Below are 27,032 nucleotides of genomic sequence, written 5' to 3'. Positions count from 1 at the left end.
TTTTCATTTATTTTTATTGTTAATTTTTAAAGCCTGTTTGCAATTTTTTTTTTGCTTTTTTAAAAAATTATTTATCTACTTACTTAAGTCTTATGAATATTTTTAAATTGTTTATTTTGATTGCTTAAAATTTCTTTTCCCTATTGATTGATTGAGATACAACATAGAATAGGCCCTTTGAGCCATGCCACCCCGCAATCCCCTGATTTAATTCTAGCCTAATCACTGGACAATTTACAATGACTCATTCACCCACCAACTGGTATGTATTCAGACTGTGGGAGGAAACCACATGGTCACTGTGAGAACGTACGAACTCCTTACGGGCAGCAGTGGGGATTGAACCCAGGTCATCTGTACTATAAAGTGTTGTGCCAACCATACCTCTCCATGCCACCCTGAGATCAGGGGCAATAAGTGGTGGGCAGCAAATGCTGGTTAAGTCAATGAGGCTCACCACCTGATCTGGGGGCATCTAACCAGATCACCTCCTTCCCTTCTCCTCTCTGAAGAAAACTGTCCCAACCTCTGCAAGTAATCCTTGTAACTGTGGTCCCTCATATTTGGAATCAGTACCCCACATATTTTCTGAACCTTTATAGAGTGGTGTGCAACTAGAACAGAACACAATACTCCTCTTGAGGTTGGAGTGGTGTTCTTTGCAGATTCGGCTTGACTTCCATGTGACTATGACAGTAGAGTTACTGTGTCACAATTCTCGATGTTAGGGTTCAATCCTGACCTTTGGTTTTGGGTATGTGGAGTGCTACATCTTCCCTGTGACCACTGGGGCTACTCCGAGTGTGCCAATTCCCTCCAAAATCTCAACAATGTGTAGACCGATAGATTAATCTGTCTTCCCACCCCTCCCACTGTAAATTACCCCTCGTGCATATGCACCCGACAGGCTCTGGAGGGAGTAGAGTGGGAGTACTGTAGTCATTGAGTGCTTGATGTTCAGCATGGATTTGTGGGCTGAAGGGCCTTTGCCATGCTGTTCTACACTTACCTCTGCTCTGCACATTTTTTCAGACAGTATCCTTTCCTGTCTCTCCTCTGTTTCCCACAAAATACCCTCACCTCTTTTCCCCACGTTAAACTTCCCCCGGCACAGGCCTGCCCATTGCAATCTGACCTTGTCCTCACTACAGTTTACGATGCTGCTAAGTTCCGTGCTGTAGGCAAACTTAGAAATTGTGGCTTGCAATCACAAATCTGGGCCGTTGATATAGATGTAGTATAAAAGAGCAATGGCTTGAATATGAATCCCTGGGGACTAACTTTATTCACCTTCCTACAGTCTGAAGACCAACTATTGACCATGACTGCTGTTGTGTGTTACTTAACCAATTTCACATCCGCACTCTCAATGTCCCCCTCATTCTGTGTGCTTCAACTTTGCTGATAAACCTACACTCATGGCCACTTTATTAGGTACACCTGCTCGTTATTGCAAATATCTCGAATGTGGGATGCAGACAGGGTCAAGAGGCTCAGTTGTTGTTCAGACCAAACATCGGAATGGGGAGGAAATGTGACTTTGACCGTGGAGTGAAAGTTGCTGACAGACAGGGTGGTTTGAGTATCTCAGAAACTGCTGATCTCCTGGGATTTTCATGCAGTGTAGCTTTTAGACTTTACAGAGAATGGTGCAAAAAACAAAAAATAAATCCAGTGAGTGGCAGTCCTGTGGGTGAAAACACCTCGTTAATGAGAGAGGTCAGAGGAGAACGGCCAGGCTGAAAACAGAAGGGTGACCCAATAGTGCGATATGCAGTATGGACAATCAGGAACAAATAATAAATACTGGTCAGGCCAGAGAAACCCAGATCTCAAAATTAACTTTAAGAAAGATGTGTCAGAGGATGCATTCCATCCAGTCCCACCAGCATACTGTCTGATTCAGAGATTGAGAAGAGAAGATTTTAATGATTATGATGCCAAAGGGTTAAGAGAGCATCAGGGATCCTGTGTTCAATACAAGATGAAAATATTTATGTTGAGTCAACCGCAGCTGGAGTACTGAGTCCATTTCTCAGCTGCATAATTTAGGAAAGTGATCATGGTGGAGGCTGATATAATGAGACATTGACTCAAACTCATAGACATAAGAGAAATGGAATATAATGAGCTGCATAGGAAGGAGAGGTATGATTGTTCATGTATAGGTTGGCACAGCTTCATGGGCTGAAGAGCCTGTACTGTTCTATATTCTATGTAAAGACATGAGAAGGAGCAGAAGTCTCATTACAGCACCAGGCCCTCATTAAAGCATCATAAGGTTTTCTTCTCTCTCTGGGATGCTGTGTTGATGCATTTCCTACTCTACAGATTCCATGTAAGCCTTTGAGGACCAATTTTTGGCTTCTAGAATTCCAGTAGAATTTACCCATCCAGTTACACTGTCACTGCGACTTCCACACAAAGAGTGATCATCTCTTCTGATCACGTTAACTTCAACATTTATGGGTACTCGACAGACCAGCAATCCTTTAAGAAGCAATAAGAGGATCAATGACATTGTATAAGAAGGCTTGACTTATTTCTGATGTAATAAGATTCTGCCTGTGACATCCCAATTACCAGATGAATTGTTAAACCAGATGCCACCAGATATTGGGACAATGCCAAGACTGCAGGCACAGCTTTACCTGCCTCCCTAAAACTTGGTTACTGGGTCGAAATGCCTCGGAACACACCACATCTCAGTATTTTCCCCTGCAGAGGCCAAATCTTGGTCTTACAGATGTAATTTCACATCCATCTACATGAGCCCAGAGATGCGATGAAAGCAAATATATTTTCAGAAATATATGCGGCTTTAAAAGCTGCTACGCTTTGAAATACTAAAAACTTCAGATAATGCAGCCGCAAAAGATTTGTTATTTTCACAGACCTCTCTCACTGTGGACATAAATTCATTGATTCTTCCTTCTAATTATTCCAGCTGTTTGAAAAATTAATACAAATTCTCTTTATGCCTCAACTGTAAACCCTAACTCCAAGGTTTCTCGATGCTTTCCTAGGATAGATCAGCGAGAGCATATATCATTCCCAACAGCAAGTTGTCAACCACCTTTTGTAAATTGCATTTCCTCACATAATACCACACACTGTCCAATCCAAAATGCAGTGATCCCTGATACAATAGGCAGTGTGGGTTTCCTGCTCTAACACTCAAGAGTACTTGTTTTTTCAGGAAGCAGAATTAACATTAATATCCATTACAGTGGTTTAAAAAAAACATTTTTTGACAATGAACAGCAACACACAGAAAATGCTGGAGGAACTCAGCAGGCCAGGCAGCATCTGTGCAAAAGAGTAAACAGTCGACATTTCAGGCTTCAACCCTTCACTGGGTTTACTCGTTGCCATCGACGCTGCCTGGCCTGCTGAGTTCCTCCAGCATTTTGTGCGTGCTGCTTTGGATTTCCAGTATTTGCAGATTTTCTCGTCTTTACAATGAACAGGCTTCTTTGTAACCATTGCTAAAGTAAACATGTAAGTGAATGCTGACAGTCCATTTCCCCAGCATATGGTTCCCTTTATACCAGAATATACCGTATTCTTCATTCTTAAAATGTGCAAATGCATATAATGCAGAACATTGAAGTCAACCCATTTTCATCAGTAGTCATGTTTTTCCCATTAATTAATGTTAACATGAATCAATCTATTCTTTTGTGCCGGTAATTCTTGGGCTATCACAGAGATTTCAGACAATTAGTAATGGGAGGTCTTAAACTCTGGTCTTTTCCCACAGTATCATGCACAAGGTCCTTCCAGAATCTGTCTTTAGCAAGGAGGGCAGGACTGGGATGCATGGATCTTAGTCAACTTTTTTCCTCAGTGGTCACAAAACAGAGACTCTGTGCTATATGAGTTGTACAGCGACACATACTGAAACAAATTTGGCAAGAGAACCCTCTGGCTACCTTGCCACCACCGAGATCTCATCACAAAGACAGTGAGCTGGTTACTGTATACCTGTGCTGCATGTTCCTAGGTGTATTTTAAACTATAGGTTATTAACTTACGTATGCATATAATATTTTGGTTTATGTGTTGTGTGTGATATATGTTGTATGGGTGCACCATATAGTCAGATGAGAATAAACATGAACCACAACTTGAACTGGTCAGCCTGGAACCCAGTGGTGTTCCAATGCAAAAGCTTTGAGCTGCATCCATTCAGCCTTTGGGATTGATTAGCAAGAGCAACAATGGCAGGCAAGGACAAGCACAGCAGCCGTCGTGTGAGTGGACAGAGTGTTCTTCAGGCTTTAGCTCCTTGAGGCTTCAGCAAAGAGAGGCTTCAGTCAGAGAAAGCAAAAGAAAAGGAAAACTCAAGTATTTTTTCTCTTCCGTTCTTTATAGCTGCTCAGCTAGGACAGAGGAGATGCCTGGCTGGATAGTGGAATGCTCCTCTCGTGGGATGTGGGAAGGCAGGGAAGCCTCCAGTGTCCCTGACGACTACCATCACGAGAAGTGCATCCAGCTGTGGCTTCTGACAATCTGCATTGGGGAATTAGAGATGGAACAGGATGAACTCCAGGTCATTTGGAATGCTGAGCGGGTGATAGATAGGACATACAGTTATAGCCATGGTGCAAGACACAGGAAACTAGGAGACAGTCAGAAAAGGCAAAGGGGTTAAGGAGCCAGTGCAAAGTACCCTAGTGGCCATCCCCCTCAACAACACTTTGGATACTGTCAGTGGGGTGGAGGGGGGAGGCGGGGTGGTGTGGTGACCTAACGGAGGAAAGTCACAGTGGTCGGGTCTCTGGCACTGAGTCTGCCTCGGTGGCTCTGACGGGAAGGGGGAAGAAGAGCTACAGTGTGGTGATGGAGGACTCATTAGTGAGGGGAACAGACAAGAGATTCAGTAGGTGAGAACGAGATTCCCAGATGGTATGGTGCTTCCCGGGTGCTAATGTCTGGGATATCTCAGATCGAGTCCTCAGCATTCTTAAGTGGGGGGGGTGAACCATCAAAAGTTCTGTTCCATGTAGGTACCAATGACATGGGTAGGACGAGTGACAAGGTTCTACACAGGGAACTTAGGAGGTTAGGTACTAAGTTAAAAGGCAGGACTTCCAAAGTTATGATTTCAGGATTGCTACCTGTGCCATGTGTCAGTGAAGCCGGAACTAGGAAGATTATACAGTTTAATACATGGCTAATGGGTTGGTGTAGGAGGGAGGACATAAAATTTTTGGATTACTGGGCTCTCTTCCAGGGAAGGTGGGACCTGTACAGAAGAGATGGTTTGCACCAAGCGGGAAGATATTCTGGCAGGAACGTTTGTTAATGCTGCACGGTGGGCTTTAAATTAGAGTCACAGGGGGATGGGAAACAGAGTGCCAGAACAGTTAGTGGAGAGGTTGGGGAAGCAGATGATGGTAAGATCTCAGACAAAGTTAGGAATCAAAAGGTTAAGCCTGGCGTGACTAACATCCTGAGCTGCTGATATTTCAATGCAAGAAGTATAGTAGGAAAGGTGGATAACAGTGCTGAAGATGAGGCAGCTGGTTTACAAACAGGGGCACCGTGTAGTGAGGAGAGGCTGTTGGTAGGCAAAATCCCAGTCAACAGGAAGAGTTGCAATGTAAAAGGCAGACAAAATCAAAAAGGGGTGAAAACAGGACTATTATCTGAATTTGTAGGGTATACGGAATAAGGTAGATGAACTTGTTGCACAGTTGCAGATTGGCAGGTATGATGATGTAGGCATCACTGAATCATGGCCGAAAGGAGATTATAGCTGGGAGCTCAGTGTCCAAGGATACACATTGTATTGGAAGGACAAACAGGAATGCAGAGGGGGTGGAGCTACTCTATTGGTAAAATATTAAATTATATCATTAGAGAGAGGTGACATAGGGTCCGAAGGTGTTGAATTATTGTGGATAGAGCTGAAGCACTGCAAGGGTAAAAAGACCCTATTGGGAGTTTTATACAGAACCACCCCCCCCCCCCCCAAACAGTAGTAAGGATGTGGTCTACAAACTACAATGGAAATTGCATGCCAAAAGGCAACGTTACAATAGCCTTGGGGGAGTTCAATATTCAGGTAGATTGGGAAAATCAGGTTGGTGCTGATATCCAGGAGGAGGAAGTTCTAAAGTGCTTACAAAACTCCTTTTTACAACAGCTCATGGATGATCCCAATAGGGGTTCAACTAGTTTGGATTCAATGTAGTGCAATGAACCAGAATTGATTAGAGGGCTTAAGGTAAAAGATAATATGGTCAAATTCACCCTGAAATTTGAGAAGGAGAAGGTAAAGTCAGATGTATCAGTATTACAGTGGAGTAAAGCAAATTACAGAGGCATGAGAGAGGAGTCGGCCCGAATTGGTTTGAAAAGAAGACTGGCAGGGATGCATTGGCTGGAATTTCTGGTGGCAGTTCGGAAGACATGGGATATGTACATCACAAAGAAGAAGAAGTATACCAAAGGAAAGATGACACAATCTTGGCTAATGAGAGAAGTCAAAGCCAACATAAAAGTCAAAGAGAGGGCATATAATAGAGCTAAAACTAGTGGGATGTTAGAGGATTTGGAAGATTTTAAAAACCAACAGAAGGCAACTAAAAATATCATTAAGAAGGGAAAGATGGAATACAAAAATAAGCTAGATAATAATATCAAAAAGGATACCAAAAGTTTCTTCAGATACATAAGGTGTAAAAGAGAGGTGAATGTGGATATCAGACCACTGGAAAATGATTCTGGAGGGGTAGTAATAGGTGGCTGAAGAGATAGTGCAGGCATTAGTAATGATCTTTCAAGAATCACTAGATTCTGGACAGGTTCCAGAAGATTGAAAAATTGCAAATGTCACTCCACTCTTCAAAAAAGGAGTGAGACAGAAGAAAGGAAACTATAGGCCAGTTGGTCTGGCTTTAGAGGTTGGGAAGATGTTGAAGTCAATTATTAAAGATGAGGTCTCTGGGTACTTGGAGGCACATGATAAATAGGCCATATTCAGCATAGTTTCCTCAAGGGAAAATCTTGTCTGACAAATATTGTTTGAAGAAATAATAAGCAGGATAGACAATGGAGAATTGGTCGATGTTGTGTACTTGGGCTTTTAAAAGGCCCTTGACAGGGTGCCACATCTGAGGCTGTTTAATGAGTATTGAGCCGATGGTATTACAGGAAAGATTCTCACATGGATAGAGCAGTGGTTGATTTGCAGGAGGAAAAGAGTGGGAACAAGGGGAGCACTTTCAGGTCGGCTGCTGGTGAGTAGTGGAGTTGCACAGTAATCTGTGTTGGGACCTATTCTTTTTACGTTATATGTCAATGATTTGGATGATGGAATTGATGGCTTTGTTGCAAAGTTTGCAGACTATGTGAAGATGGGTGGAGGGCTAGATAGTTTTGATGAAGTAGAGAGGCTACAGTAGGACAGACAGATTAGGAGAATGAGCAAAGAACTGGCAGATGGAATAAAGTGTCGGGAAATGTATGGTCATGCACTTTGGTAGAAGAAATGAAAGGGTAAACTGTTTTCTAAATAGAGAAAAAATATAAAAAGCTGAGGAACAAAGGGACATTGGAGTCTTTATGCAGGATTCCCTAAAGGTTAATTTGCAGTTTGAGTTTGTGGTCAGGAAGGCAAATGCAATGCTAGCGTTCATTTCAAGAGGACTAGAATATAAAATCAAGAATGTAATCATTTGATCATATTATCTTTTACCTTAAGACTTCTAATCAATTCTGGTTCATTGCACTACACGAAATCCAAAATAGCTGATGCCCTCGTGGGCTCAACCATGAGCTTCTGTGGAAAGGAGTCTTGTAATGTTGAGACTACAAAGTGCTGGTGAGGTCTCACTTGAAGTATTGTGAGCAGTTTTGGGCAACTTATTTTCAAACGGATGTGCTAAAACTGGAGAGAGTTCAAAAGAGATTCACAAAAATGATACCAGGATTGAAAGGCTGGTCATATGAAGAGTGTTTGATGGCTCAGGGCCTGTATTCACTTGATTACAGAAAGAGGGGTGACCTCATTGAAAACTATCGGATGGTGAAAGGCTTTCATAGACTGGATGTGGAGAGGATGTTTCCTATGGTGAGAGTATCTAAGACCAGGGGACATAGCCTCAGGATGAAGGGATGTCCTTTTAGAATTGAGATGTGGAGGAATTTATTCAGCCAGGGAGTGGTGAATCTGTGGAATTCTTTGCCACAGGAGGCCAAGTATTTATGTATATTTAAGGCAGAGGTTGATAGATTCTTGATTGGTTAGGGTATGAACGCATACGTGGAGAAGGCAGGAGATTAAGGCTGAGAGGAAAATTGGATCACCCATCATGAAATGGCAGTGGGCCAAATGGCTTAATTCTGCCCCTATACCTTATGGTCTTATCGTCTTATGGTCTTGTCCAGAACCAAGTATGAATTACTTTGAGAACTGAATTTACTCTAAGACTATTGGTTCTTCACTCTGCTGTCCCTGATAAAGCATTACTGCCCATGCATTGGATACCCTCCCCCAGTCAGGTCAGAACTTCCTGACTAGACAAAGTCACCCCAACTCTGGTAGGTTGCCCAGGAACTATATTTGGCAGCTGGTTTATTCTTGCCATCTGTAGCAAGCTTCAGTGAAAAGCTATCATTTCCATCCTATCCAGCCAGAATATTCCAAACATGAGTACGTAGAGGTCGTGCAAAAAGGAAAAGATTGTATGCAGGATATAGTGGTCCAGTTGCAGAGAAAGTGTTGTGCAGGCACATAAATAAGTGCAAGGGCTAGGAAGGTGTGAACAGAGATATCAAGAATTTACTTTTATTGTATAAGAGAGCTATTCAAGAGTTTTATAACAGCGGGATAGAAGTTGTCCTTGAGCCTGGTGGTAGGTGCTCTCAACGTTTTTATATCTCCTGCCTGTTGGGAGGGGATGTGGAGAGAGAATATCCAGGGTGGGTGGTATGTTTCCCATGGCAGTGAGAAGTGTAGGCATTGCTAGCTGAGGGAAGGTGCTGCTCTTTTTCGTAATGGACTAGGTGACATGCAAAGATCCCTGTAGTTTCTTGCGGTCTTAGGCAGAGCAGTTGTCACACTAGGATCTGGATGGGATTAAATATGAAAATGTTACAACAGTGATGTACAGTATGTGTGATTCTCAACAGAATGAAACTGAAAGTTTTGTTTGGCTTCAGTCACACAGATGATCGCTGAACTCAGGACGTCACAGGAAGACTTCAGGACTGAACTCGCACAGATGAATTATGACAGTAGGTGGTAAATAAGAAACTTGCGTCAGATACTTTGCCATCATTCAGCTCCACCCAGTCGCATTTCAATCCAATTCATAGAATACAGCTGTTAGCAGGAGCTGTGGAAGTGTCATTGATGGGTATCAGGGGAAACGAGTTGATATGCCTGTGAGAGCATTAATGAATGATCTGTTATAAATTGCATTTCCCAATGAGAACTCATGCACAGTCCAATCCATGAGGTTGTGACTCTTGACACAATTGGCAGGGCAGGTTTCTAGCTCGAGCTCTGTAAGTAATTGTTTTTTCAGGAAGCAGGAAGATTACTATCCATTACAGTAGTCTAAAAAACAATTCCACACCATGAAGGAACTTCTTTGTAATCAACCAAGAAGTAAACATACCGATGAATACTCTCACTCTTTTTCCTCAGTCCACTGGAAGGGTTTAGACCTGAAATGTTGACTGTCATTAACCTCCTGTGATGAGAGTTCTAGACGAGGATGGTTTGGACCCAAGTACTGGAATATTCCAGGTTAGGGCCGAGACATGGTATCAAACTGGATTGAAAACTAAGCACAAAACAGATGCTAGATGATATCACTCGTAAGGCTTTTGATTGAGTTCGGTTAAGCTGCTCTTTACATACTCAAATCTTGGCACCGAAAACATAATTGCCAATTAGCAGGATGGTCCTGAATCATTATAGGGGCCACGCCAGCAATCTATATTCTGGAGGGTTAAAGCATCTAAACTCCAGAAGCTGATGCAGTTGGGTGGATGTCATAACAGGACCCCCTCTATGGCTGACTCCTGATGGCTGTGGCTGCTCAGAGTGATGATGATTGTAGTCATGGAGGAGATACAGATCCAAGATGTCTCTTTCAGGAACCAAGCACTATTCCTTGGCTCTGAAACCTTCTCAATCCACAAGGAACTGCCAAACACCCCAAACAGTCTGTGAATCCAAAATTCTTTTCACGGTTCTTTTCACGGCTCCCCATCGACAAACCTGAGTGGCAATGGGACTGACGATGGTGGGGCTAAAGGGCTGGTGTTCACAGGTTTTAATTTGGAAATATGGAATGTGAGATTGATCTTCAGGGTCTTGGGGAGCTGCAAGGTGTAAGCCACTGGGTTTACTTTCCTAAGAATCATGAAAGGTCCAATGAACGTGGGCGCCAATTTCTTGGACTCCACTCGGAGAGGCATGTCCTGTGTTGACAGCCAGACCTGTTGCCCAGGCTGCAAAACCGGTCCCTGTCTTCTCTTGAAGTTAGCCTTTATTTCAGCCTTCCGGGTAGAGTCCAACAGAATATCCTTTGCCCTAATCCATTTCTCCTTCCAGCATTGAATGAGATCTTAGGTCACAGAAACCCACCCTCAGCCTACTGTTCAGGGAAGAGTGGTGGGGAGGACCCAAACTGGCACTCAATACGGGACGTCCCATGACCTGAATGCTGTAAAGTGTCGTGAGTGACCTCTGGCCACAGTAAATGGTCATACCACGTGTTCGTTCTTTCAGAGGCCAGGCACCTGAGAGTTTGTTCCAAATCTTGGTTCATCCACTCTGTCTGGCCATTGGACAGTGGGTGAAACCCCAAGGAAACTCATTGTTGCCCCAGTCAGCTTACAGAACGCCCTCCAAAATGTGACAGGAATTCAGGACCACAATCCAACATGATGTCTGCCAGAAAGCCATGAACCCTGAAGACCTGGTGCAGGGCAGTTCCAGCCATTTCTTCTACAGATGCCAGTCTGTCTAAGGCAATGAATTTGCAGGCCTTAAAAAAAATGATCCACAATCACCATGATAATGGTCTTTCCTACAGAGGGAGGAATACCTATGACAAAATCCATGGAGATGTCCGCCCATGGTCTTTCTGGAACAAGCAGAGGGTGAACGAGGCCTTGAGGCTCCTTATTCCAGGCGCACAACACACATACCTGCACGCATTGACAGATGTCCCTCGCCATTCCAAGCCATCAATACATACAAAAAAGCTGGATGAACTCAGCCGGTGGGGCAGCATCCGTTGAAAGGAGCAGTCAATGTTTCGGGTCGAGACCCTTCATCAGAAAACGTTGACTGCTCCTTTCAATGGATGCTGCCCGACCTGCTGAGTTCATCCAGCTTTTTGTACATTTTGATTTGATCACAGCATCTGCAGTGCACTTTGTGTTTACCAAGCCATCAATATCTTCTCTTAATGAACTTGAGGGTCCTGGCAATCATTTGGTGAGCGGTCATTCTCGATGCATGTCCCCATTGAAAAAACTGAGACCAGATGGAACTGAGGAATCTCCCCTTGCACCTGGACCTTGTGAACAAGTGTGTTGATTCCCCAATGAATTGCACTATCACCTTGGCTTGGGGCAAAATGGTGGTAGGCTCCTCTTCTCATTCGGGTTCATTGGGACAAGACATCTGGCTTCTGGTTCTTTGAACCTGATACATCAGGATAAGATTAAAATGGTTAAAGAAAAGAGACCACCTGACCAGCCTGGAATTCAGTCTCTTGACCTCCTGAATATAAGCCATGTTCTTGGAGTCTGTCCATATGATAAAGGTGTTCTTGGCCCCTTCCAGAGCTAACGACCATGGGCAGCTCCGTATTTCCAGTGTCATAGTTCATCTCTGCCAGGGATAGCTACCTGGAAAAGAATGCACACAGGTGCACTTTATAGTAAGTCCATAAAATATAGGAGCAGAATTAGGCCATTTGGCCCATTGAGTCTGATCCATCATTTCATCATGGCTGATCCATTTTTCCTCTCAACCCCAATCTTCCAGCTTCCCCCTGTATCCCTTCATGCCCTGACCAATCAAGAATCTATCACCCTCTGAATTCAATATACATAAAGACTTGGCTTCTACAGCTGCCTGAGGCAATGAATTCCATAGATTCACTACTCTCTGGCTAAAGAAATTCCGCCTCATCTTCGTTCTAAAAGGACACCCCTCTATTCTGAGGCTGTGTTCCCTCATCCTAGATTCTCTCAACATAGGAAACATCCTCTCTACATCTACTTTATCAAGGCCTTTCACAATTTGATAGGTTTAACTGAGGTCACCCCTCATTCTTCTGAATTCTATTGAATGCAGGCCCAGAACCATTGAATATGCTTCACACGACAAGCCGTTTAATCCTGGAATAATTTTCATGAGCCTCCTTTGAACCCTGTCCAGTTCCAGCACATCCTTTCTAAGTTAAGTCTCTCACAATACTCCAAGAGATGCCTCAACCGTGCTTTATAATGGCTCAGCATTACATACTTGCTTCTATATTCGAGTTCGCTTGAAATGAAAGCTAACATTGCATTTGCCTTCCCCCCCCCCCCCCCCCCACCCACAGACACAATCTGCAAATTAACCTTTAGGGAATCCTGCACAATGACTCCCTAACAACACACACAAAATGCTGGAGCATCTATGGAATAAAGTACAGTTGATGTTTCAGGCCGAAACCTTTGGCAGGATGTTGTGTGTGTTGCTCAGACTTCCAGCATCTGCAGATTTTCTCTTGTTTGTGATTCAATGACTCCCTGGACCCTTTGCTCTTCAAACTTTTGTATTTTTTCTCCATTTAGAAAATTGTCAACCCTTTAATTTCTTCTACCAAAGTGCATGACAATGCACTTCCCAACACTGTGTTCCATCTTCCACTATTTTGTCCATTCTCCTAATCTGCCTGTTTCCTCTCTGTAGTCTCTCTCCTTATAGTGCACCCACTCCCGACATCCGAGGACTCCACCTCAATGATGAAGAGAAGGTCTGGGTTAGGTGCAACCAAAATGAGAGCTGTTGTAATCTATTGTTAAAGTAGCCTCCACAGTGGTCTAAACAAAAGGGTCCATGGATCACTTGGTTAGTGCTGTCAGTGGAGTCATCACTGAGCTGAAATTTCTGATGAACTTTCGATAGAAGTTGGCAATCCCAGGAATCTTTGGAATTGTTTCACACTGGATGGGTGTGGCCAACCTCCGAAAGCTTGAGGCTTACTAGGGTCCATTTTGAGATTGCCACTATTGATAATGAAACCCAAAAATGAAATGGTGGTTATGTGAAATTCGGACTTCTCCGGCTTGATGTAAAGTCTATGATCAAGAAGCCTCTTTAGAACATCTCTGACGAGAGCAACATGCTCCTCCCTGGACTTTGAGAAAATTAGGATGTCATTCAAGTGGACGAAGGTGTATTTATGGAGAGCATGCTGAAGCACTTCTTTTATAAAGGCTTGGAAAACCACCGATGCATTCACAAGGCCGAAGGACATAACCAGGTGCTCTTAGTGCCCTGTCAGTATAATCCTCCTTTATGCAAACCTGGTTGTATACACTCCCACAAGTCTAGCTTCAAGAATATTCTTTCCCCTTGGAGAATCTTGAGGCAGTGTTCATGAGTGGGAGAGGGTAACGATCCTTGACGATTATGCGATTCAGCCCTCTATAATCAATACATTGCCTCAGGTTTCTGTCCTTCTTCTGTACAAAGAAGAAACCAGCATGGGCTGGAGAGGTGGAGGGTTGAATAAATCACAAGGAAAGAGCCTCCTTCATAGTTCTTCTCTCCGGGCCTGAAAGAACATATAATTGACCCCACGGAGGACAAGTATCAGGCAGTAGATCTAGGGTCATTGTGGTGGAAGAGCTGAGGCCCTTCCCTTGCTGAAAATCTCTTCCAAATCCTTGTAGATGGAAGGGATTTCTACCAGCTTGTTTGCTGTAATTATCCCAGAACCTTCCTCCAACAATAACGCCTGAGCCTCTGTAGCAGGGGTGATTCGGCAGACCCTAGAGTCTCCTCCATTGGTTCATAACAGGCTCTAGTGAAAACAGAGGCCAAATGACAGTCCAAATCCTCAGACATCGGCAACGAGATGCAACAAATGGTCCATATGGTCCTGGGACTAAGCTCCAAGGGTCTCCATTTTGGAGCCTTCCCCTTAGATGGGATCAGGCGACTGGAGTCCCTTGGCTTAGGGGCTCGAGTTCCTGACTGCTTGGGCATTTCCTTGGCTTGCCCCTGACCTAGAGATCTAGTTCCAGCTCACCCCTGACAAGACAGATTTGGGACTCGCTCATGCCTGGTGGCTGGAGCCGGCTTGTCTACCCTTGAAGACAGGACTGGGTGTCCAGTAGGCTCCAGGTTACCCTGAACAAAAGTTTGCCACCTCGTTGGTCGCTGGTCTCGGGAGAGTCTGGATGTCAGAACAACAACAATGAAACATACACTCTTGCAGCGACCAGACCATACAGAGATTCTCCCTTCCTTCCAGTTCATGGAAGGATTATACTGGGACAGCCAAGGGTGCCCAAAGACCAGGGGAATGTGAGAAGACTCAATGAAAGAGGAGCTAATGTCCTCTGCATGATCCTCTATCCCATCTGCAAGACCAATGTCTGCTGCCGGATCTGCCTGGAACCAAGCAGACAGCCATCCAGGACCTGCAGTGGTATGTTGTGCTGACAGACGATCCCCAATCCGGGAAACTTCCAACTGCTCCAGAGTCCAAAAAAGCATTCAAACCGTAGATCTCCCTCAGCGTGAAACCAAAATCCATGAGGTTGTGGGTAGTGGCTGCTACTGTCACAATCCTCCTGACACCAGATGGTCTTAATAGTTCTCCCAAAGCTGCAACTTCAGACATTCAGCCCGCAGGTAACCTGCTTCCCTGCAGTAATAGCGGCAACCTCAGCTCCGATGCCAGAACCTCTCACTGGCAGTGATTTTTATGTGGCCGATTTGCATGGGCTCACCAGGATCCTGAGCAGGAGACAGGCTGGTCATGATCTGAGATCGGGGAGTGGAACAACAATGCATTGAAGTCGTGCTTGGGGTAGTCCTCTTTGACCTCTTGATGTAGTCCCACTTACGGTCTGCCAGATGATTATCAAACCGAATGGGTTGGTCGATCAGAACCTCTGCTGGCTCTCCCAAGGCAAGGGCATCTTCAGTTCATCTCGTAGTCCTTGGCGGTGCAGAGAGGCCAAGGCCTCCCCGTTCCAGCGACTCTCCTGGGTCAAGGTCTGAAACTCAATATTGAAGTGGGCTGCTGGCTGTCTGTCCTGTTGAATCTTCATCAGATTGCCCAAGCCTTAGCTGGCTCTAGCAGGGTGAGGGAAGACCTTTCATAGCAGCTATAAATTCCTCCAAATCCAAAAAACCCTCCAACTTTCAGTCCCAATACGCAATGCCACAGGCCAGGGCTCTTCCAGTCAGAAGAGAGATAGTGAAGGCTACTTTTCCACACTCCGAAGGGAACCCAGACAGATGGAAATCAAAAACTAATGATGAATCCACGGCAAGAGCCTGGGTAACTGTCAAATCCCTCCAGAGTTGGAAGATGTACTAGCTCACTGACAGGACCGACTGGCTCTCCCGAGCAACTCTGGCTTTCTCCTTGCAAAACTTGACCAAGGGCTACCTGGATGTGTATCTCCATGCTCTGTCTGAAAATATATTCACTGCAGCTGGTCATAGTGGATGAAAGACTCTGATACCTTGCTGGTCCATGCTTCCTCAATCATACGGTGACAAGGATGGTTGGGACCCAAATACTGGAGTATCCAAGGCTAGGGGTCAAGACATAATATCAAACTGGATCAATGAGCACAGAAACAAACGCTAGACCATATCACTCGTAGGGCTTATGGTTGAGCATTGAGGCACCATTCAGGTGCTCTTTAAATACTCAAATCTTGGCACCCAAGACATGATTGTCAATTAGTGGGACTGTCCTAAAGGGGCCGTGCCAGCTATCCATATTCCAGAGAGTTTGAGCATCTAATCCCTGGAAGCTGGCGTGGTTGGGTGCATCTTGTAACACCTCCACAGATGCTGGCTGACCCACTGAGTTTCACCAACAGTGTTTGTGAATTAATATGGGCCTTTGTTTAAACATAGAATGGCACGAGCACTGGCTCCAAACTGAGGAACAAATTGACCAAATTTCAGGAGTTACTAGGATTCCAGAAAAAGATTTCAGACAGCACAGTCTTGATTCAGCAACCTGACAAATGGTTCAGGACAAAGGGGTGTATTTGATTTCTCCCAATGTGAGTCAGATGATTAGAAATATGTACAAGGAGTGTTAGACCAACCCAAGGTCAATTGCCTTGAGCAAGGGGCTGCTTAACATCTTTTGACTAAGACAAGCAAGGCTGTCCGAAAATAAACTTTTGAGTCCTTGGGCACAAATGGCATTGCAGAAGGAACAGAGGAATTTCAATGGCTCGGAGAGAGTAATTAAGGTGGCTAGAAGGGGAGGGCACTCATTTGAGGATTGGGGCAGGGAGGAACCTTGCTTTTCTTCTCCATGAACATGGATAGAAAGCACTTCCCTACCACTCCCTTCAGCCATTGGTTTCCTTGAGAACTCAGATGCAGTCTCATTATGCACTAACCAGGAGTACCAGAGTCCTGGGATCATTGTGTCAGCCAGTCAAATAGAACCTCAGCTAAATGCAAAGAGTTTCATAAAGCAGATATTAGACCTGCCGCTATCCTTCTAATGAGGAAAGAGAAAATTCCCCCTCATCCTCTTGCCACACTTTACACTTCTACCAACATTATTCAAGGAGATTTGCCTATTGTTATCATTATTTTTGGTCACATCCAAGACATCATTCAGTGAAACTTCCACCATCTTCAACAGGATCCCATGACCAGGCACGTTTTGCCTCCACCAACTCTCTGCTTTCCAGGGGGATCACGTTGTCTGTGACTCCCTTGTCCAGTCATTCCTCCCCACCAATCTCTCTACAGGCCACGATCCCAGGACTCGAGCTAAGTGCTACATCTTCTCCCTCACCACCTCACAGCCCTAAATAATACATCAAGGTAAGGCAACGCTTCACCTGTGAATCTCTCAATGTCATTTATTGCATCCAGTGCCCCTGGTGTGGCTTCCTCAACATCAGTGAGCTCCAAAGCAGATTGAGGAACTGATTCGTCAAGCACCTTCACGTATCTCCAACAGCCAAGATCTCTCCCATTTTAATTCCACTTCCCTTTCCCATACAGACATGATGCTCACACCCTCCTCTACTGGCTGAGGCCAGATGCCGGTTGGAGAAAAAGCACTTCATAATCCACCTGGTAGTCCCCAACCTGACCGTATCAGCATTGATTTCTCTAACTCCCAGTAACCACACTCTCTGCTTTCTTTGCTTTAACTCCCCCTCCCCAACTTTATTTTCCCTCATTCCGGTGGCCATCTCATCCTTTCTTGTTTCCCTCCCCTGCCCTTGAGACCTGCTCATCGCAACCTATGGTCTCCACCTCATTGTCCTCTACTATTAGATTCCCTCTTCTTCAGGCCTTCATCTCTTCCAGCTATCACCTCACAGCTTCTCATATCATTCCCCAGCCCACCTGCTCACTTCCCCCTCATTTGGTCTTACCTAGTTTCTACTCCTCTTAGTTTCTACCTGTTAGTTTCTACTCCTCTTACTCTGGCTTCTACCACCTCCCTTTCCAGTCCTGACGAAAATACTCAGCCAAAGACATGGACTGTTTTTTTTTCCCTGCATGGATGCTAGCTGATCTGCTGAGTTCCTCCAGCACTTTGCATATGTTGCTCAAGACTTCCAGCACCTGCAGAACCTTCTGTGTCCCTGATTTCTGGAATCTTAATGTGCACAGAGTAGCCGAGTTTTTCTTGCATTAGAACAGTAAGTGTCGGGACCCACTCAACCAGGCACACAAATCGCCCCATCACCACAGGCCTGGCAGAAGTCAGAGGTCAGGATGTGGATGGGATTGAGGAGACCTGTGGGCCATCACAATACTTAAGCACCTTCCTAGTAACCATGGTGACCTCTCACTCTGTGCCCATCACTTAGTTTAAAGCACACCCTTTGCATGCCCCAACAGGCGATAGGGCAACTGGTTACTGCAATTATCCTGGTGAGATTCTGCCATGTCACTACACTGGGGAACTTTGAGATCTGCCAGGTTCACATCTAAAACTTTGCTTCTCTTTCAGTCACAAAGCAATTCAGTGAAATTCGGATCTCACAGAGCAACTGGAAACTGGAACTGGTTCAACTGAAGAATGCCTGTGAGTATCATTATGTGTCCCATGGTAACCACTGGAAGCAGAAGGCTAGGATTTAAATGAACGTAATAATCCTAGGACTGTGTCTGCAATGGACGGATGATCCTGGAAACATCCATGGTGAACTCTACTCTCCGAAACGACCCCTCCACTCCTGGCGCAACCTGGGTGTCATGTTACACCCCTCCACAGTCTACCAATCATCTTAGGCTCCCGTATCACTGTTACCCCCTCCTCTTTATAGCACCTCCTCACCTCTTCACTCTCAATTCTGATGTAGGGTCTCAAGCCAAAACGTCGAAGGTTCCTTTCCACGCACCTCCCTACAGATGCTGCCTGACCCGTTAAGTTCCTTGAGGCAACTGTTTGTTGCTCCATATTCCAGCATCTGCAGTCTCTTGTGCAGGGATCTGAAATGAAGCCTCGGGCCCTTTAGTTATTTCCATAAGCACAAACCATGGATCATATAAGCAATCAAACCAAATACTGGGCCAAATGTTCGGTCCAGCAGAGGAGAAGGAAGGACAGAGAGGTGGCTCAGGATTATTCTGTTGGGAGAATGAAATGAAGGGACCCAGCAGAGAAAAAAAAGATAAAAAAGCAAAATTAAGTGAAATGGACAGCATTCCTAGGGAGGTAGGTGAACTGAAGACAGTAATAATGTGATCCTTGCAGAGACATAACTGCAGATGTATCATTATTCATGGTGTTCAATGGACTTTGATGTTGTGGTCTCCCATTATGATGGCAGGGAAAGCAGAACCACAATATGTTTTTTGATGTAGAAGTAATCCTTTAGTACTTATTCTCAATTGTGTTGTGTTTCCTTCCAATCTGGTGCTGATGGACCTCCATCCAGCAAGGACCACTCCACTCCCCTTGTTCAAGAGCAGCCAACATCCTCTTGGGTTGTCCATCACCCTGGCCGGACACAGCAGGATTTCTCCCTCAGCATCCCTACTCCCATCATCTGCTCTCACGGGGAGACTGCAGCATCTCATCTCAGAAGGATTCGTGCTGAATTTCCTGCTTTATACATTTCCCACATGAGAAGACATAGAATGTCAAACTATACTGCACAGGAACAGGGTGTTTGGGCTGGGCACACTGCTGAATTAAACCATTCCTTACTACCTGCGCATGATCAGTATAATCCCAGCATTACTCACATGAACATCTAAAAGGATGTCACTGTCTTATCTGCTTCCACCACTTCCTCTGGCAGCCCCTTCCAGGCACTGGAAAAAACTTGTCTTACACATGCCCTTTAAACTCCCCTCCCCCCCACCTTAAAAGTAATACCTTCTTTTATTTGACATTTTTAACCTGGGAAGAAGGTTCTATCTATCCCATCTATGCCTCTCATAAACTTCACGTCTCTTCCCCTCAGCCTCTGATGGTCCAGAAAAAATATTCCAAGCTAGTCCAACCTCTCCTTATATCACAAACTCTATTACAGGCAGCATCATGGTAATCCTCCCCAACCCCTTTTGAAAGCCTCCACATCCTTCCTGTAACAGGGCAACCAGAACTACACTCTATACCTCAATTGCGGCCTAACCAAAGTTTTAAACAGCTGCATCTGGACTTCCTGTTCTCTATTCCCCTTGTGATGAAGGCAAGTATGCCATTGGCCTGCTCTAACACTCAGCTCGCATTGCCACTTTCAAGAAGGCATGGACTAACAGTGGCTGAAGCCAATGTTCCAAAATCATTCCAGAGGCATTGATCGTGTGGATAGTCAGAGGCGTTTTCCCAGGACTGAAATGGTTACCACAAGAGGACACAGGTTTAAGGTGCCGGGGAGTAGGTACAGAGGAGATGTCAGGGGTAAGTTTTTTACTCAGAGAGTGGTGAGTGTGTGAAATGGGCTGCCGGCAATGGTGGTGGAGGCTGATACGATAGGGTCTTTTAAGATAGATAGGTACATGGAGCTTAGGAAAATAGAGGGCTATGAGTAAGCCTAGTAAATTCTAAGGTTGGGACATGTTCAGCACAACTTTGAGGGCCAAAGGGCCTGTATTGTGCTGTAGGTTTTCTATGTTAAACCAGTGTTGGTTTATATCTTCATTGTGAGAGATCAAGACTTTATGGTTTTTTGCCATGGCCTGCTCCGCACTACTGTTTCCGTTACAACACACACAAAATGCTGGAGGAACTCAGCAGGTCAGGCAGCTTCTATGGAAACGAATATTTTATTCCCTTCCATAGATGCTGCCTGACCTGTCGAGTTCCACCAGTATTTTGTGTGTGTGTTGCTTTGGATTTCCAACATCTGCAAACATTCTTAAGCTAATGTTTCCATGATACTTGTTACACACAATAGGCCACGTAGACAATAAGGCTAACTATCTTTACAGTCAAAGAGCACTGAAACAGGCCCTTAAGCCCAGTGTATGTTGATCACCTTCGTGTCATGGAGGCTTACAACTGTAGAAACAGGCCCTTCAGCCCATTGTGTTGATGCCAACCTTTTGCCCATCCACACTAATCCCAATTACCCACATTAAGACAATGTTTGCTATTTAAGAGTCAGTTTAAATGCATGTCACAAAATGGTAATTGTATTTGATTTTGTAAATTGCATCAAACATCCGTCTATACCAATTCCATTATTCTCTCCACAGTCAATTCCCCAGCCTCAGTATCTAATATACCCTACACACTAGGAGCAATCTACAGCAGCTATTGAATTTACAAACTTTACGTAGGAGCAAACCTGAGCACATGGGAAACGTGCAAACTCCACACACAGCACACTGGAAGTTAGGATTGATCTGAAGTGCCCCTGGAGCCAGGAGGCAGAAGCACTGCTCGTCTATTTCAGACTAACATCGTGGTTGAACCTGTTTGGAACAAAAGGCCACCAACACATTAGAATGTGTAAGTTGTCCTGACAGAAAAGCACAAGAAGATTGAGTAATAACTCTGTAGCACTTTATGTAAATATAAATTTGACAAACCGCATTCACAGAGATATAATCTCACCACAGAGTTCACAGAGGTCCTCAGAAAAGCATAACATGGAATCAATCAAAGAAGTGTCTACCTTAAGTACTTCTGTAATGAGACAGGATCAAATAGTGATCTTATTCTACCATAGTGAATCTCATTCAGTTTGAGAGTCAAAATGAGTCCAAAATTAGAGCATTAAACTTAAATAAAGATGGTAACAACAAAATTAAGACAGAATAGGTGGAATGGGCAATAGAACTAAAGGATAGATAGTGAGTGAGCAATGGCAGACAGCTGAGGAGATGCCTCATGGTCTCGAAACCGATTCTTTCCACCGAGAATGACAAATTCTATGCAAACAATGATCCATCCACAGCTAATCAAGAAAGTTATGGCTGGAATCAGATTGGAAGGGAAGGATGAATAATATTGTGAATATTGTTTAGGCCGAATGATTGGGAAAATTCAGGAATTAATTAAAGACAATGAAAAGAAAAACAAAATGTGACAAAAATATAGTTGATCAGGAGAGCAAATTAACAAAAAGTAGAAATACACACTAAGACAAACACGAGGAAATCTGCAGATGCTGGAAATTCAAGCAACACACACAAAATGCTGGTGGAACACAGCAGGCCAGGCAGCATCTATAAGGAGAAGCACTGTCGAAGGGTCTCAGCCCGAAACGTCGACAGTGCTTCTCCTTATAGATGCTGCCTGGCCTGCTGTGTTCCACCAATACACACTAAGAATTTTAATTTGAGCAGAAAAGAAGAAAATAATGTAAATATCTCCCTTCACAGATGTTGCTTGACATGTTGAATGTCTGCTATGGTTTTCTAATTTTATTCCAGTTGGACTAACCACTGGTATCAGTGGTATTAGTCAGGGCATGAAGGGATACGAGAAGAAAGCAGGTGATTGGGGCCGAGAAAGACATGGATCAGCCATATGAAATGGCAGAGCAGACGCGATGGGTCAAGTGGCCTAATTCTGCTCTAATTTCTTATGGTCTTATACATCCTGGACAATGTAACTGAAAATTACTAACAGGAAATGAAAAAAAAAAGGACTTTCAATGAGTATGTTGTACCTGCCTTCACAGTAAAGGGCATGAATAAGACCCCATGGTAGTCAACCATCGTGAGAGAGGAAGGGAGAAAGTTAAAGCAATGATTATCACTACAGAGCTGTGACTGGCAGGTGACGAAGTCCATAAGACATAGGAGCAGAATTAGGCCATTCAGCCCATCCCGTATGCTCCACCATTCCATCATGACTGATCCTGGATCCCACTCAACGCCATACACCTGCCTGCACACATATACTTTGATGCCCTGACTGATCAGGAAACGATCATCTTCCTCCTTAAATAACCCACTGACTTGGCCTCCTCTGCAGTCTGTGGCAGAGCATTCCACAGATTCACCACTCTCTGTGATACAAAGTCAGTGATGCCCACAATGTCACACTGACCAATCTCTAATTGCACCATGAGTTCATCCACCTTATTCCGAATACTACGTGCGTTTAAATACGATACCTTCAGTCGTGCATTCCTTGCCTTTTAGAATTTTGCCTCTGTGGTACAATTTAACTCTTTGCTCTGTCTGTACTTGTACCTAATCATTGGCTTGTCCTTCCTTACATTAATCATCTACTTGGAAACCTGCTGGCACATCCTCAACTCTATTATACTGGTTCCCATCCCCCTGCCATATTAATTTAAACCACTCCCAATGGCTCTAGTAAACCTGCCCGCAGAATATTGGTCCCCCTCGGATTCCAGTGCAACACGTCCCTTTTGTGCAGGTCCTACCTGCCCCAGAAGAGGTCCCAATTATCCAGAAATCTCAATACCTGCCCCCTGTTCCAATTCTTCAGCCACACCTTTATCTGCTACCTCATTCTATTCCTATCCTCACTGTCACATGGCACAGGCAGCGATTCCAAGATTACTACCCTTGAGGTCCTGCTTCTCAGTTTCCTTCCCAACTCCCTGTGTTCTTTTTTCAGGACATCCTCCCTTTTCCTACCTATGTCATTGGCTGAGCCTCCGTCCTTGCATGTCAAAGGGTATGAAATGACAGCAGCAAGTGTTGTAGATGAGCGAAAGGGCTGACCTGAAGTGTTAACTCTATTTCACTCTGTATTCAATTCCATTTAATTCAATTCAATTCAAATGTAATTGTCATTCAACCATACAGGACTACTCATGAATGCAGCCAAATGAAGCAATGTTACTCCGGGGTCAAGATACAAATCACAGTACCAATAGTCATGCACAGCACAAAGCACATGCAAGATAGCAAAAGCACAAATAGTATCATAATTCTGTAATAAAAGAATCCAAATCTTGCACCATCAAACAGTGGTCCACAATAGAGCTTGTTTTCTACCAAGCAAACACTGGAGTTGGGAGAGGAAGGGGAAAGCTCCTGTTGGCTGGTGTTTCCAGCATGCTGTTGGGTTTTGATGTGCCTATTTCAGAGTTCCAATGTCAGAAGTCTTGATACTGATATAATGTGGGTAAATAGGATTAAGGTACAGTACTTGGGCAAAAGTGCTGGCATTGATCTTGAGGGCCGAAAGGTCCGTTTCCATGCTGTACATCTCCATGACCTTATGAACTCCACAGGATATTGGTGAACCCATACCCAGAGCACTAATACGGATTTAGAGACATACAGACGTAGAATTGTACGGCCTAACTTGTCAGTATCGATCAATTGTCTATCTCGGTCAGTTCTATTTGCCTGCATTTGCCCTGTACCCTTTAAATGTTAATATTCCTGTACTGTCAAAATGTAGGTTCACATACCCACCACTCCCTGTGTGAAAAAACTCACCCCTTTAGGTCGGTTTTAAATCTTCCCACTCCTACCTCAAATCCATATCCTTTACTTTGGGACGCCATGACCTGGGAAAAAGACGGTGACCATCCACATTATCTACATCCCCTGTGATATCATAACCTTCAATAAGATCACTCCTCAGTCACCCATACTCCAGGGGATAAAAATCTGGGCACCTTTTTTAGGAACGGTGTGCTCAAATTGGGGACAGTTCGAGGAAGGTTCGTTCAGATGTCTCCTGGGTGGCCTAAGGGCAAAGAATGAGCTGAACGGACATGTCCTGATTGCAATCCTGTGGAATGAGATGTGATATTGAAGCTGAGGGGGCGGGGGAAAATAGCTGGTGAGACGATGGTTCTCCCCGGGTCCTGTTGAATGACATGGGTAGTTTCGGGATTATGAAGATGAGGAGGAATGTCTTCTCTCGGGTCAGGAATGTTTTAAGTTCTCTCCATTTGTAGAAGTAGTGTCATTTAAGGTACTCAAATTTGAGACTGATGTTTGGACAGTAAGTAAATCAAGGATTATGGGAACTGGAAAGGAAAAGGAAGGTTAAAACAAGTGATATCAGGCGTGATCTGATTGAACATTCTCGAGGGGATCCTCCTATTTCCTGTTGACTGACTTAATCCCCCTTTGGCAATATGCATTTCAGCAATGTTTACCTTTGAGTGAAACAGGCCTGGCAAATTATTAATCTGCATTGGGGTTGATAAGCACTGTGATAAGGCCCAGGGCCAAGAACTGATCAACTCTTTAAGAAAGCAGAATGACTAGAGAAGGAATACAGGAAAGTTATTCTGGGGTTGGAGTTTGACATTCACTCTCAGTTAGTACTGGCAACCATACAAGGGTCCCACTTAGAAACACGGCCCAAAGACATGGTTTATGTAAGTTACCAAGCACATTTCTGGTCTCCATCTCACCATCTCAAAAAATGCAACAGAGATGGTGAAAAAGAGATTTGAAAGGAGGTAGTACTTGCAGGATAAAATAACTGAGGTTATTTTTCTCTGCAAAACTAAGGAAAAATAAATAGTCCTGGCCATCACACTATAGGAAGGAATTGAATGCAGTGGAAAAACTGTGTTTATTTTCCCTGGAAGAGGCTAAAAGCTGACCTGATGGAGGTTTATAAAATAATGAGGGTGATGGACATTTAAATCTTTTATTGTGTGATGCAGATGTCTAAAACAAGAAGACGTGAGTACCAAGTGAGAGGTAAGAGGCCTAAAGGTGATCTGAATGGGAATATATTGTCATGGGGATGGTTGAAGTTTGGAAGTTGCTCCCCAAGGAAGTAATGGAAGTAAGTACTCTCCCGAGTGACAAGCATTTAAATCACGAAGGAGTCATGATTGTTGCTGGTAGGTTGTTCCCTCCCCCCAACACTATTCAAAGTGGTAATACCTGTTATGCTAATCTCTTTTCCGGTCCTTCATCTCCACTGTATCCGTGTTCCCAGGATGAGGCTTTCCTTTCCAGGACATCAGAGGTGTCCTCCTTCTTCAAAGAACGGGTTTCTCTTCCTCCACTACTGATGCTGTCTTCACCCACAGCTCCTTCATTGCCTGTACATCTGCGCTCGCCCCATCTTCCTGATGCCTTAACAGTGACAGACTTCCTCTTGTCCTCACTTACCACCCCATGAGCATCCACACTCAACACATCATTCTCCACAACCTCCACCATCTTCAAAGGGATCCTACCACCAAACGTATCTTTACCGCTCCTCCCCTCTCTGCTTTCCACAGGGATTGCTGCCTCTGTGATTCCCTTGACCATTCATCCTTCCCTACTAATCTCCCTCCCAACACTTATCCCTGCAAGTGGCCCAAGTACTACACCTGCCCATTCATCTGCTCCCTCACCTCCATCCAGAGCCCCAAACAGTCCAACCAGGTGAGGCAAGATTTTAACTATGAATCTGCTGGGGTCATCTATTGTATCCAGTGCTCTCGATGCGACCTCATCCACATTCGTGAGATCCGTTGTAAATTGAGGGACCGCTTCATTGAGCACCTCGGCTCCATCCGCCAAAACCTGAATGTCCCGGTGTCCAAACATTTTAATTCTGACTCCCATTCCTGTTCCGACATGTCAGTCCACGGCCTCCTCCTGTAGCGTGATGAAACCAGCCTCAGGGTGGAGGTGCAACTCCTTATGTTCCGTCTGAGTCGTCTCCAACTTGATGGCATGAATATCGATTTCTCCTTCCGGTATAATACAAATTCCCTCCGCCTCCTCATTCTTCTGTTTGCCACTCTGGCATCGTAACTCTTCTCACCTGCCTGTCACCTCCCCTAGGTTCTTTCCTCCTTCCCTTTCTCCTATGGTCCACTCTCCTCTCCTATTGAGTTCCCTCCTCTCTAGCCCTTTGCCTTTCCTGCCCTTTGCTTCACCTATCACCTTCTAGCTATCGTCCTTCCCCCCACCCCTCATTTTTATTGTGGCATTTTCCCCTTCGTCTGCAGTCCTGAAGAAGTGTCTCAGTCCAAAACGTTGACTGTTTATTTATTACCATAGATGCTGCCTGACCTGCTAATTTCCTCCAGCATTTTGAGTTTGTTGATATAGAGGACTACGAACAAAATCAATGTCATTGTGTCCTTTTTTCCCGTCTATCTCCACTGCGCTTTCTCTGTAAATCATGCATTCCGGTCTCTTTTTGCTAGCTTTGCATACTTGGTCGTTCTAGATAGTACACAAAGCAAAAGCTTTTCTCTGTATCTGGGTACATGTGATAGTAATAAGCCAATCCCAGATGCAGTTAAGTGGAATTTATATAACAGGTGGTATGAACATGATGAGTGAAGGGACTGTTTAGAACATAAAACATAGATCATAGAAATCTACAGCACATTATAGGCCCTTTGGCCCACAATATTGCGCCAACCATGTAACTTGGTCCAGAAACTGCCGAGGATTT

At 44.4% G+C, this 27,032-nt stretch overlaps 1 protein-coding gene across 1 annotated transcript in view; it reads left to right on the top strand.

Moving 5' to 3' along the window:
- LOC132405917 (uncharacterized) overlaps window positions 1-27,032 on the top strand; it is a 119,209-nt gene that overhangs the window by 81,735 nt on the left and 10,442 nt on the right. The window contains exons 13-15 of the mRNA XM_059990897.1: window positions 9,175-9,249; window positions 18,222-18,320; window positions 22,103-22,165. Of these exons, the coding sequence (XP_059846880.1) occupies window positions 9,175-9,249; window positions 18,222-18,320; window positions 22,103-22,165 (237 nt within the window). The remainder of the gene's footprint in view (window positions 1-9,174; window positions 9,250-18,221; window positions 18,321-22,102; window positions 22,166-27,032) is intronic.

This window comes from Hypanus sabinus, chromosome 16, assembly GCF_030144855.1.
Source record: "Hypanus sabinus isolate sHypSab1 chromosome 16, sHypSab1.hap1, whole genome shotgun sequence".
Classification (NCBI taxonomy): domain Eukaryota; kingdom Metazoa; phylum Chordata; class Chondrichthyes; order Myliobatiformes; family Dasyatidae; genus Hypanus; species Hypanus sabinus.
This window is presented reverse-complemented; position numbering and strand designations above follow the sequence as displayed.